Source organism: Felis catus, chromosome B4, assembly GCF_018350175.1.
Source record: "Felis catus isolate Fca126 chromosome B4, F.catus_Fca126_mat1.0, whole genome shotgun sequence".
NCBI classification, from domain to species: Eukaryota; Metazoa; Chordata; class Mammalia; order Carnivora; family Felidae; genus Felis; species Felis catus.
The window spans coordinates 14,354,894-14,367,759 of record NC_058374.1 but is presented as its reverse complement, the minus strand read 5'-3'; the positions used below and the strand labels follow the sequence as shown (position 1 = coordinate 14,367,759).

Genomic DNA, 12,866 nt, shown 5'->3' with positions numbered 1-12,866 from the left:
CTGGGTGATTCAGTTGTTTAAGTGTCCGACTCTTGGTTTCGGCTTAGTCATGATCTCACGGTTTGTGAGCTCAAGCCCCACATCGGGCTCCTCAGTGACAGTGTGGAGCCTGCTTGGGAGTCTCTCTCTGAGCCCCTCCACTGTTTGCATGCCCTCTCTCTCTCCCCCAAAATAAAAAAAGTTAAAAAAAACCTAAAAAATAAGATATATATATATGTATATATATATATATATGCACACACATATACATATATATAAGACAGTCTCAGAACCAGTTTTGGTTTTAAGCTTCACGGAAGAGTTTTCCCTGTACATAAATTTTTAGCCATCTCACATCTCAGTTATTCCAAAAGACACAGGAAATTTGCCCTATTAAACCTAATTGAAATGGAAAATGTTATGCCTCTTAACAAGAGGATTCTGCACACTCACCACTGGTGTTAATTGTTAGCGGCGGGAGAACATGGCAGCACAGCGAGGGGACGGGCCCCTCGGGCGGTCTCCAGGGGCCCCTCGGGCAGCGGGCATCGCTCTGACTTTCTCCTGTCACGTGTCCATAAACATCATTTGAAGTGTTCTCTTTTTCACAGTAAAAAGGGTGATGATGTAAATGCACTAAAATTGTTTTAACTGCATTAAAAGCTAAACCCACTGCTTACTGTTATCCTCATATGAAGATAGATGATAATTATTTCTGTGTTTTTCCTTCTTGATTGTTTAGCTTCCAGCATCTGTGTCAGGTAAAGGGTTACGTGTCATCCAGATCTCATAATAGTTCGCTTACGTACACATAACCAGTTTTGTCGTATAAAAATCAGGGAACAATCGTCTGTGCCTTCAAATAGTGGTTTTCGCACTTTTTAAAGTTACCGCTCGTCGCACAGCCACACATGTTAAAAAGCACGGGATTTGGAGTGTGAAAGATAGAAGAAAGCAGTTATCCTCACTGGTCTTTTCTTTCAGGCTCTAGAAATAAATGTATTTGGTAGTGGAGGGAGACTCTAGCATGAATTTACAGGATTTGAAATGCCATTGAATTGAGGGACCGTTAGCTAAAGCAGTGTAGGTCTATTGACTGAATGTTTTGGGTTTAGCTGAGTGCTGCTTGGCAAGCTGTTGGTGGTTTTTAGGTCAGTGCCCTGGGGGACAAGAAAGCCTCCTGTAGCCTGAATCTAAGCAGAGGTCCTGGAGGGACTCTAAGGGAGCAGCTGAGAACCTGACCACTCAGACTGGCCTGATGGAGCCTCAGGTATTCATAGGGGAGGTGAGCTGGTGGAGCGGATATAAAGAGGGATGTGACAAAGGCAGGGGTTAGAAAGAGAAAACGAAACCCCTTGTAGCTGGTACAGATCCTGTGGCTTCCACCCCTAAAAAGGTGATGCCAAGAACCTGTACTTGAGGGTCATTAATTCAGCAGGTATTTGTTCCTTGTTTTCCTTCCGGTTCTGTTTATTTATTTATTCATTGGAGTATAATTGACATATAGAATTGTTTTAGTTTCAGGTGTACAACATAAGGATACGGTGTTTGCATACATTGTAAAATGACCCCCACAGCGGGTCTGGTTACCATCCGTTACCACACAAAGTTACAATTTTTCTTATAATAAGAACTTTTAAGATCTTCTCTCATAGCAACTTCCAAATAAATCACGGGTTGTACATGACATCCCCAGAATGAACTTGTTTTTATAACTGGAAGTTTGTACCTTTGACCCCCCTTCCCCCATTTTACACACACCCCCACCCCCCGACAACCACCAATCTGTGTCTGTGAGCTGAGAATTTTTGGTTTTTAGGTTCCACATATTAGTGAAATCATACGGTATTTGTCTTTCTCTCTCTGACTTACTTCCCTTCCCATGATGCCTTCAGGGTCCATCCGTGTTGTCACAGATGGCAAGGTTTCTTTCTTTTTGACAGCTGAGTAAGATTTATCAGTTCTTTGTTGAGTGTCCATTATTAAATGCCGTGGGCAACGTACCGGGGAAACAGTGATGGGGAAGGACGGTAAAAGTGGTGGCCAGGTGGGGGTGGAGGGAGAGCATCCTCCAGGCAGGAAAAAGCTTTAGTCAGGGAAAGATGCTGTGGGGGAAGCGATGTGTAAGCTTCTATCTGAAAACACTCAAGCTGCCAGCCACGTGGCGAGCAGGAGAAGGGCCTCACGCGCAGAGGGAGGGAAGCCGTGAGCCATGAGCCTGAGGGTGGTCCCTGAGGGTGGATCTGGAGAGCCAGGCCAGGTGGCGGCCAGGTGGACGTCAGCCTCAGGAAGAGCCCGGGTTCTCTTCCAGTTGCATTGGGAAGCCGTGGGGAAGGAACCTGGAAAGGGCGGCTTTGTGGAAATCGCTAGCGACGTTTATGACTTTGGCTGTAGTGGCAACATTCCAGGCGGAGAGCAGTGAACAGTCCTGAAATTAGTTGTAGATTTTGCTGGGAGGGGTCAGAGATCACTGCAGCCCTTCCCTCCCCCGCAACCAGGTTTTTGAAATGCAGAGTAAGAGGACACCGACTCCAAGCTGTGGGGGCTCTGTAATCTGGGGGTTGAGGCTCAGAAGTCCTTGTCATTTCATAATAAACACCTTGTCACTGCATGACAAAGGATTTCTCCTCTTATTTAATTGGTGAGATAGCAGCCCCTCTCCACTACCCACCTGCCCTGTTGTCACTCCAGAAGTGGCTGAAACGGTAGCATGGTTTCAAAGATTATATTCCACCCCAGGCCCCTAAAAATGGTGTCGTTTTACGGAACAGACCATTTTGGGTCATCCGAATACTTTGTCGTTGAATATTCTGTCCTTCTGCCTTTCTCTCTCTGTGTCCCTCTCCAGATGAAGTGATAACCTCGCACGGTGCCATCGAAGCGGATAAGGACAACGTGCGCCGGGAGCCGTATTCTCTGCCGCAGGGTTTCATGTGGGACACTTTAGATCTGGGTAATGCCGACGTGGTGAGTACAGGCCTTCCGTTCGGCACCTGCCTTCGCACAAATTGCTTCCGAGTTGGTTCCGAGCGCCATAGAAAGGACGCTCGCTTGATCTTGCAGCTCAAGGAGTTGTACACGCTGTTAAATGAGAATTACGTGGAAGACGAGGAGAGCATGTTCCGGTTCGACTACTCGCCCGAGTTCCTGCTCTGGTGAGTGTCGCTGGCGCCACGAGGGGCGGCCCCGGGCGCGGGCGGTCGGGACCGCGTGGCTCCGTCTCTCCCCGGGTCCCGGGACACTAACCGGCACCTGTCTCCCTTGCCTGCATGGACTTCAGGGCTCTGCGTCCCCCAGGCTGGCTCCTTCAGTGGCACTGTGGGGTCAGAGTGTCTTCGAACAAAAAGCTAGTGGGGTTCATCAGTGCCATCCCGGCAAACATTCGGATTTATGACAGGTACGTATTAAAGCTCGTCCGTGTCAGTTTTGATGTGTTACTTTTCCAGAATTGCAGTTCCAACGGGCTTTTAAAATTACTCCTGCAGATTGTTTACGGTGGGGGGCAGGGGTTACGGGAACTCTGCTTTCTGCTCAGTTTTGCCCAACCTAGAACTGCTCAAAAAGATAAAGTTGATTTAATCAAAGAAAACTGGACCGTGAACAACAAAAAAAGGGCAGCTCTGTGTCTCTGCCTCTCAGTCTCATACATGCAGACATTCTGATGTTATTTTTTTTGTTTTTAATTTTTTTTATAACATTTATTTTTTGAGAGAGTTTGAGTAGGGGAGGGGCCAAGAGAGAGGGAGTCACAGATCCTAAAGCAGACTCCAGGTGCTGAACTGTCAGCACAGAACCCGATGCGGGGCTCGAATTTGAGAACCTCAAGATCATGCCCTGACCCAAAGTCAGATGCTTAACCGACTGAGCCACCCAGGCACCCCACACACTCAGATGTTTTATGTGTGTGTCTGAATAAAGATATAAATAGATATTTCATACTTATTTCTAGAGAAAAAAAATTATCTTAATAAATTTTAGGAGAGATTTTTAAAAAATCTTTTTATCCATTGGATAACTATGTTGTGTTTTTGCTCCGGTCTTTAGCCCAGAAAGTCAGAGAGCTAATCCATAACAGGTCTGTTTACCTTTCATTGTACTGGGTTACTTGATTTGCTGCTCAAAAACTTTTGATGTCAAGGTATCTTGGTGCCAAATGAAATGCCCGTGTATCTAGAACCAGCGCGGGAAATGGGCTTTGAAGCCCTGAAAGGTTTACCGTAGCTCAGAAAATTACCAGCTTCTGTCTGGCCAAGGTACCTGTTGGGGACCTAGGAATTGCATTAGATTCCAGTGCAACATCTTACCAGATTCTGCATCTGGGTGACCCCGTTCTTTTCCTCATTGCATACGTTACAGGAAAAACAGATGTAGAAATTTGGAGGTACATCTTAACCACTTTCTAAAGTGAAAACTTACAAAAGTCCAAAGTCCTCAAGTGTCTTCAGGACAAGGGGGTCTGGGTCTCCATGGCCTATAGTGATAGTTATTTTGGCAGGGGACATATGGGGAGTAGCGTATCCATCGGAGTTTGTGAAATGTCTAAACGATGGGCTGTTTTTCTTTAATGTTCTGTTGAAGGAGGTCTCTCGGTTTCTTACTCTTTGCAATTTTATGGGAGTTGTCTTGTTTTTAAAAACGTTTTCATCTTACGTTTGCTCTACTTTTTGACATCTTTCTTAGTGTGAAGAAGATGGTAGAAATCAACTTTCTTTGTGTTCATAAGAAATTGAGATCAAAGCGGGTAGCCCCAGTGTTAATTCGAGAAATAACCAGAAGAGTAAACCTGGAAGGTATTTTTCAGGCCGTTTATACCGCTGGAGTGGTTCTTCCCAAGCCAGTGGCCACCTGCAGGTAACAGTGCCACGCGCTCACCTTGAATCTTGCCTCCCCGCCATGTGGCTACCGGTAGTATTCTCACATGTAACTGGGAAACTTTGCCTTTTACCTGTTCTTTTGTAGCTGGTTTGGTAGCAGAGGTGGAGACCAGACCCAAGCACCACTGAGACCAGTGTTCTTTCCATTCTACCATACAGCCACTTGGCGATAAAAAGAGTGTTTAACATTTTCCTGCTAACGGTGCCGGTTCTGTATTCCTGCGTCTCTTCTGTTGGAAAGACTAGTGCTGCCCCTACCTTGGGGAACCCAGGGCACCGTGGTCTTGAAATTCAAATGTCCAGAGTACTACCATTTTTCTTCCTTCCAAATGCTTAGATTTACGCATTATTCTGCACTGCTCTCAGGAACTGTTCCAAAAGTTTGGTAAACACCGGTTGAGAAGCCCAAACAGACTTGCTTGCTAAGAGCAGGAAGAGCTTAAGCTCTTTGTAGGAGTTCATCTGTTCTCCTCACGCTTTCAGAGGTTAATCCAGGGAGAAAATGGTTTATCAGATTTCTCCCTTGACTAACCTGTTTGTGAAGCATCGGAAGGAGTTTCTCTCCCTTGACTGTTTTTGACTCAAATAAGATGAAATTTCCACTAAACAGTAAAAAGTGTGTAACTGTAAGATGACTTGTCTCCCATTCAATTAGTTACATACTTCACAGGTAGATCTTAATACAAATCATCTGTCTAAACTGGAATCACTTAAGAAACTCAAGGTCGTTTCTCAGAAAGTTGTTTTCTTTGATGTGCGTTATAGGAAAGCAACGGCTACTAATTTAGAGGGGATGTTTTCCTATGTTTTTAGAACTTCTTAGTTTGCTTTCTGTAGAATCAACAGTGGTCGTTAAATACTTGCAGACCGGGCATTTTTAACTTTATCTTACAGTTTTATGATAGCTCTTTACTGGCAGAGATGAAGGGTCACAAACTACAAAGGAACGTAACTGGAAAGCAGGACATGTTTTAGATGCAAAAAAACCAAGCCAATTATACAAGAACAGGGCCAGCATCCAACACTGCACAGGGGGCAGCAAGGGTGTTCGTTAAATGCCTCTGTGACGACTGAGCTGAGACAAAGGGTAAAAGCTGGTAGAGTTAGAAAATCGATCAGATTTTAAAACCTTCGTTGTATTCCAGATACTGGCATCGATCGCTAAACCCCAGAAAATTGGTAGAAGTGAAATTTTCTCACTTGAGTAGAAATATGACTTTACAGAGAACAATGAAGCTCTACAGACTTCCGGATGTAAGTAAGAATGTTCTGGAGTTTTTCGAAGCTGTAACAGCTAAAGCTTTTAATGTAGAAAAGGATTATTTGCCAGAGTCTTAAAAACTGGCTCATGTGTTTGAGGATGTGAATATGTAGCTTTTTAGAATTCCGGGTGAGGAAAATCAGGGAGCTTATATGAAAATACAGGGTTTTATTTTGTTTTGTTTAAGGCTTTTTAAGTCTTCAGTTTGTGGTTGGATGGGATTGAACTCAAGACATGTAAGTTTTGAAATTTTGAGTGTTTACCATCTGTTACGTAAAAAGAAAGAAAAGTTGAGGCTTCTGATGCTGTCTTAACACAAAGGAACTAAGGAATAAGGCTTAGAGGAGAGGCCAAGGAGAGGAAATAATATTTCATTAAATTATCTCTTTAAACTAGCAAATTCTCAATATGGTAAGTTGTCTTTTAATAGGGGAAAAGTTAAACGTGCTTACTAGTGTTGCCTTATTTGGAGCTTGGATGGTGTATTAATTTTCTATTGCTGTGTAACAAATTACTGCAAATTTAGCAGTTTATTTTATTTTATTTTATTTTATTTATTTATTTTTTTTTTTTTGAGAGAGAAAGTGCTAGGGAGGGGCAGAGAGAGAGAGTCTTAAGCAGTCTCCATGCCCAGTGCAGGGCCTGACACAGGGCTCAGTCTCATGACCATGAGATCATGACCAGAGCTGAAATCAAGAGTTGGATGCTTAACCAACTGAGCCATAAGGGGCCCCAGTTTAGCAGTTTAAAACATACATTTATAATTTTCCAAGTTCTGTGGGTCAGGAGTCAAAGCCCAGCTTGCCCGAGGCCTCTGCCTCAGGGTCTCTCGTGAAGTTCTCTCAAGGTATCAGCCAGGGCTGGGTCTCATCTGAAAATTTGACTGGGGTCCACTTCCAACTCACATGGCTGTTAGCAGGCTTGAGTTTTTGCAGACAGTGGGACCGAGGGCTTTTAATTCCTTGCTGGCTGCCAGTCAGAGGCCTCCCTCAGTTCTTTGCCAGATGGGATTCCCCATAGGGCAGCAGCTGACAACATGGCAGCTTGCTCCATCAAAGCCAGTGAGGGAGAGAGTCTACAGATTGAATCTGCTAGCAAGATGGAAATTAGAACCTTATGTAGTCGTTCATGAAAGTGACAGCCAACCACCATTGCTGTATTTCACTGTTTAGAAGTGAGTCACAGGTCCCACCCACACTCAGGAGGAGCACAGGGGTGTGAACACCAGGAGGTGGCATCACTTGGGGGCCATCTTGGAATCTGTCCATCACAGATGGGATCTTTTCATTTGAAGTTTTGATTTCATCAGAGCTGTTCTTTCTTTTGGGTTGTTAGAAAGTAGTTCAGTGAATATTTTAGCTTGATTGGGAGATTGGGAGGGCTTCAGCTGTCTGTAGTGGCCTTTCTGGGTTCAGTAGACCCTAGTTCCTTTTGTCATTTGGCCGTTGCGTGTTTACCAAGTACATGTAATCAGTAGTTGCCACATCAATTCGTGTGTTTTGTTTTGTTTTGTTTTTATGTTTATTTTGAGAGAGAGCAAGCAGGGGAGGGGCAGAGAGAGAGAGACAGAGAGACAGAGAGAGAGAGAATCACAAGCAGGCTCCGTGCTGTCAGCTCAGAGCCCGAAGCGGGGCTCGAACCCGTGAACCGTGAGATTGTGACCTGAGCTGAAACCAAGAGTCAGACGCTTAACCAGCTGAGCCACCCAGGTGCCCCTTGATGTATTTTTTCTGATGACAGACAGGAATCAACTAACTTCTGACCTTAAGCAGAATTTCATAAGGACAAAACCGGAGGTGAAGGAAACCAATCGCCAGAGATACCAAGATCATCATTCCAGGCTTCGCAACGTGGCAGAAGGATCAGAAGGCCTCTTCTTCCCTTGTCTTAACTGTTTTTGTAGAGAGTGGGGCGCAAGCCTATTAACTCACCTCCTCTGAGGCCATGATGGGAGAGGAAACATAGATCAGAAGAGAGGAAGATAAAAACTGTGGCAACAGGACAGGGGAGGGTCCACATGCCCTGGGGCTGGGCTGGAGCGGCAGAAGGGAGGGTGGGCCCGCATGTGGAGATGCACGCACCGAACTGCAGAAGTAGGAAGACCTTCAAAGATGTCACACTGTCAACATGACAGCTAATGTTTGCTGGCCAGGATTCTTTTGAAGCCAACCGCCGAGACCTGGAGTGACCCGAGAGGGACAGAGTCACGTAGAGGCGCAGGCGGCCGTGAGCCCAGCACACAGCTAAGACGAAACACCCCCTCTGCGGGCACCGGCTGTCGTCAGCGTCCTCCTTCCAGCTGTTAGAAAGACTCCGCCGTCCGGGTGTTGGAGTTGGAAACCCGCAGGCGTGCCTACAGTTTTCACGGGGGGCTCGTGCTGTGCTGTGGTAGTCTCCCCGAATTTCATTTTTCTGAACCCAAAGCCGTCCGGCTTGTGTGTAAGGAAAGTGCCTGCTTACGTGTAGGTTGTAGAAGGAGTTTTAATACCTCTCATCAGGTTTTTTTCAGGGTGATTAGAATCTGAGCTGGTAAGAGGATTTTTGACTTTTGTCCTTCGTCCTTTATGTTTTTACACAAAAATCGATCAACCCAGGTAACAGTTCTAACAAACTGGTAACAAGTCACTGACTGGTCAGGCACTGGGTTTTTGTTCTTGTTTTTTCCCAGTAAATTGAGGTTGACAGAGTGCTGTCACGCATGTCGTTCGCTGTGTTCTCACGACAGCCTTGTGAAGCTGGTGTGCCTCGTCTGCATTTTCCTGTGAGAAGATGGAGGCCCGTGCAGGTTGACACGGGCCCGTCACCGACCGGTGGGGACTCGGGGTGCGCACCCCAGACACCCGCGTTTCGCCTGTTAGACCCCTGAGCTCCCGCCTCCGTCACCTCTGACGCCCCCGGGGGGCGGCATGGCCCGGTCCCGTCGGGCGTCCCTACCTGCCGTCACTGGAGCACAGGCACACACAGGAAAGGATGGTCGACGGGGTCCGGGCGGGAGCTCTCTGGTGTGTGTGTCAGTCGCCCTCCCTGCATCCCGTTATAGGGAAGGAGAGGAAAAGGGAGAGTAAGATAATGACGGAAAGGAGGGCAGAAGAGGTGAGAGTACAGATATTAGGAAACTGGAAGGTGCCCACGGCAGCCACCTGAGGGTCTGCCTCTTGAGGGCCCGCTGGACAGTGCTGGGGCACCTGGCGGGCTCAGTCGGTGGAGCATGCGACTCCTGGTCCTGGGGTTGTGAGTCTGAGCTCCCCCGTAGGGTACAGAGATTACTTAAAAATGAAATCTTTTTAAAAAAAATTATTTACTTAAATTCAAGTTAGTTAACATAGCGTAGTATTGGTTTCAGGAATAGAATGCGGTGATTCATCTCTTACATACAACACCCAGTGCTCAATCCAGCGAGTGACCTCCTTAATGCCTGTCATCCGTTTGGCCCATCCCCCACCCATCTCCCCTCCAGCAACCCTCAGTCTTTGTTCTCTGTATTTAAGAGTTTCTTACGGTTTGCCTCCATCTCTGTTTTTTATCTTATTTTTCTTTCTTTTCCCCTATATTAATCCATCTTGGTTCTTAAATTACACATATGAGTGAAATCAGAGGATATCGGTCTTTTTCTGACTGACTTATTTCGCTTAGCGTAATACATTCTAGTTCCATCCACGTTGCAAATGGCAAGATTTCATTCTTTTTCATTGCCAAGTAATACTCGTGTGTGAGTGTGAGAGTGTGTGTGTGTGTGTGTGTGTGTGTGTACACGTTTACACCACATCTCATTCATCCACTTGTCATTTGATGGACATTTGGGCCCCTTCCATAATTTGGCTATTGTTGAGAGTGCTGCTGTAAACACTGGGGTGCATGTGCCCTTCAAGTCAGGAATTTTGTATCCTTTGGATAAATACCTACTAGTGCATTTGCTAGGTCATAGGGTTTAAAACTAAAATCTTAAAAAGCAGCAGCGGGGGACACTGCAGTGCTTACCATACCACGGCCGCCCCTCCTAGGGGCCCAGGTGGGTGATTTTAAGCAATCGTGTGATTTAAGAACATTTTTGTACCATGACGTGTAAGAAGAACCTTCCTGAATACACCTTTTGCTCCGGGTCAGTCTCATCTTCCGATTCGTCATTACTGTTTCCGCTTCATGTCTTACTTGTCGTATTCGTGGAGTTCTTAACACAGGAGCTAGGATTGTTATGGCGAGCGCGGTACTAGATAGACACCGCGTGTCCACGGCCTCATTTCTTACTCGGAACAGAGAGGGGCGGGGCGTTCGCCCAGTTTCACGGAAGAGAGCAATGAAATTGCTTTGCCCAGAGTCTCCTAGGTGGGAGAGAACCGCACAGGCCCATGCCATGACCTCTGCTCTCTGAGATGCTGGGGCCTTCCCAAGAGTTAAGCCTGTCCCTGCCCTGTAAACGTTGGCTTTGTTTTATGTTTGCTGTTGGATTTTTTTTTTTTGGTCAGTGCTCCTAAAGGTGAAGGCACTTAATGTAGGCAAAACACTGGAGGCAGGTTAATGTCCCAGTGTCCCCCCTCGGTGCTGCTGGCAGGACACACTTAGGAAGACGTCCTGAGACCCAGTGTTCTACCTTCAGTAGCCACAGAAGCGTTCTTTGCCATTTAGCACCCTCCTGCTGCCTTTTTAAAGCCAATAACCGTAATCACTGCTTCCATCTCTGCTCTGGAATCTTGGCTCTAAGACAGTTTACACCACATAGCTCGACAGAGAACAACACAGCTTCTGTTTCTTAATAGAGCGCTGAGCCTTTTTTCTCTGATGTACTGATAAGCAGATTTTACACATATTTCAGTGAACAGAGTCCGAATGATGCATGTTAGTTGGACCCTGGGGAAGTAAGTCTGATTGAGACCACAGAGTTTGCTTATGAAATGTTGGATTTTCTCAGTCACTAGAAATGTCTTTGTTTTTTATTGAATTCTCCGAAACATGACCACCTTACTCTTCCGGGTTATGCCAAAACTTAATCATTTTTTATCCAGGCTTAGCATTCTCCCCCCCTCTTTCTGGGGACCACAGCTATAACTTGAGGGTTTATTTCACATTTTAAAATTTATTTCTTGCTTCTGTAGATGTTTTGGAGAGTGTGTGACTTTATGATGTTAGAAGCAAGTTTAGGGCCTGAGACACATGGCCATTATGAGCCAGCAAAAATAAATATTCTTCCTCTGTTTTCTGGGATCTTGCTTTTTTTTTTTTTTTTAATGTTTATTTATTTATTTTGAGACAGAGTGTGAGCAAGAGAGGGTCAGAGAGAGAGGGAAGGAGAGAATCCCAAGCAGGCTCCATGCCATCAGTGCAGAGCCCAATGTGAGGCACAAACTGTGAGATCGCATGACCTGAGCTGAAACCAAGAGTCACTTAACTGACTGAGCCACCCAGGCTCCCCTTGCATTTTTCTTATAGCTGATACTGTCTGATGTTCCTTTAAAAAAAAAAAAAAATTCTGCATAAAAGCACTTGAAGTGCTTACAAATTGCCCAGTGCGTATACATTCTCTCTGCCTGTTTGCCCAAATACTGTTTCCCTGAGTTTTCCATTCTCAGTTCTACCACCCCTTATTCTCACCTTTGGAGACCTGAGTCAACACTTCTCGAAGTGTAGTCCTGGGACCCCTGGAAGTCCTCGAGTCTGTTCTAGAAGAGTCTGTGATGTCAACACTATTTTTGTAATAACATTGAAACATAAAATGCATTTTTCGCTGAAATTATCCTGCAGATGTGCTGTGAAGTCTACCAGTGGTCGTATGGAATGTGTGCTCCAGTATTGTTTTAAAATTTTCTCTGTTTGGGGCGCCTGGGTGGCGCAGTCGGTTAAGCGTCCGACTTCAGCCAGGTCACGATCTCGCGGTCCGTGAGTTCGAGCCCCGAGTCGGGCTCTGGGCTGATGGCTCAGAGCCTGGAGCCTGCTTCCGATTCTGTGTCTCCCTCTCTCTCTGCCCCTCCCCTGTTCATGCTCTGTCTCTCTCTGTCCCAAAAATAAATAAACGTTGAAAAAAAAAATTAAAAAAAATAAATAAATAAAATTTTCTCTGTTTGAATTTCTAGTATGATAGATATAGGTAGATAGAACCCACATAAGCAACACTTTCTGGGAATATTCAATTTTTAAGAGGGTAAAGGGGTTTCAGACAAAAATATTTGGGAACTGCTGCTTTAAAGATGTCTGCCGGGCAAAAGATGTTGATTTTAGTGATTTTGCAGTATAAATATTCAGTGAATGAGAATTGTCCTGCAGAAGAATGTTCTGGTCTAGGAAGAAGCTGGCAAGCTTTTTCTTCATTTCTGAATGTCTGCTTAACAGATGCATGTATCCTGTTGCTTTCATTAGTGAATCTAATCGCTTGATCTTGTTACTGAACCAGTGGCAAAAGAAAAAGCAGTTTAATGTTGAGCAGGGCTGCTTAAAAATTTATCAAGGTCATCCTCATGGAAGAAAATCATCTTTTTAAATGACTTTTTAAAAAAATACGTTCTTTCTAGGGGCTCCTGGGTGGCTCAATCCATTAAGCATCCGACTTGGGCTCAGGTCATGATCTCGCGGTTTGTGAGTTCAAGCCCCACATCGGGCTCTGCACCCACTTGGGATTCTTTCTCTCTCTCTTTCTGCCCCTCCCCAACTTGTGCATGCTCTGTCTCTCTCAAAATAAATAAACTTTAAAAAAGTAAAAATATATATTCTTTGTGTATATATTTTAGTTTTCCTATTAGCATTGAGAAATATACATTGATTAG

General features: G+C 45.2%; 1 protein-coding gene across 5 annotated transcripts in view; it reads left to right on the top strand.

The window, feature by feature from the left end:
• The window catches only part of NMT2 (N-myristoyltransferase 2), a 76,884-nt gene that overhangs the window by 49,282 nt on the left and 14,736 nt on the right, over nucleotides 1–12,866 (top strand). For all 5 annotated transcript variants that reach the window (XM_045060932.1, XM_023256394.2, XM_023256395.2 and 2 more), the window contains 5 exons: nucleotides 2,828–2,946; nucleotides 3,043–3,134; nucleotides 3,260–3,376; nucleotides 4,660–4,830; nucleotides 5,999–6,107. In XM_045060932.1, coding sequence (XP_044916867.1) covers nucleotides 2,828–2,946; nucleotides 3,043–3,134; nucleotides 3,260–3,376; nucleotides 4,660–4,830; nucleotides 5,999–6,107 — 608 coding nt within the window. The remainder of the gene's footprint in view (nucleotides 1–2,827; nucleotides 2,947–3,042; nucleotides 3,135–3,259; nucleotides 3,377–4,659; nucleotides 4,831–5,998; nucleotides 6,108–12,866) is intronic.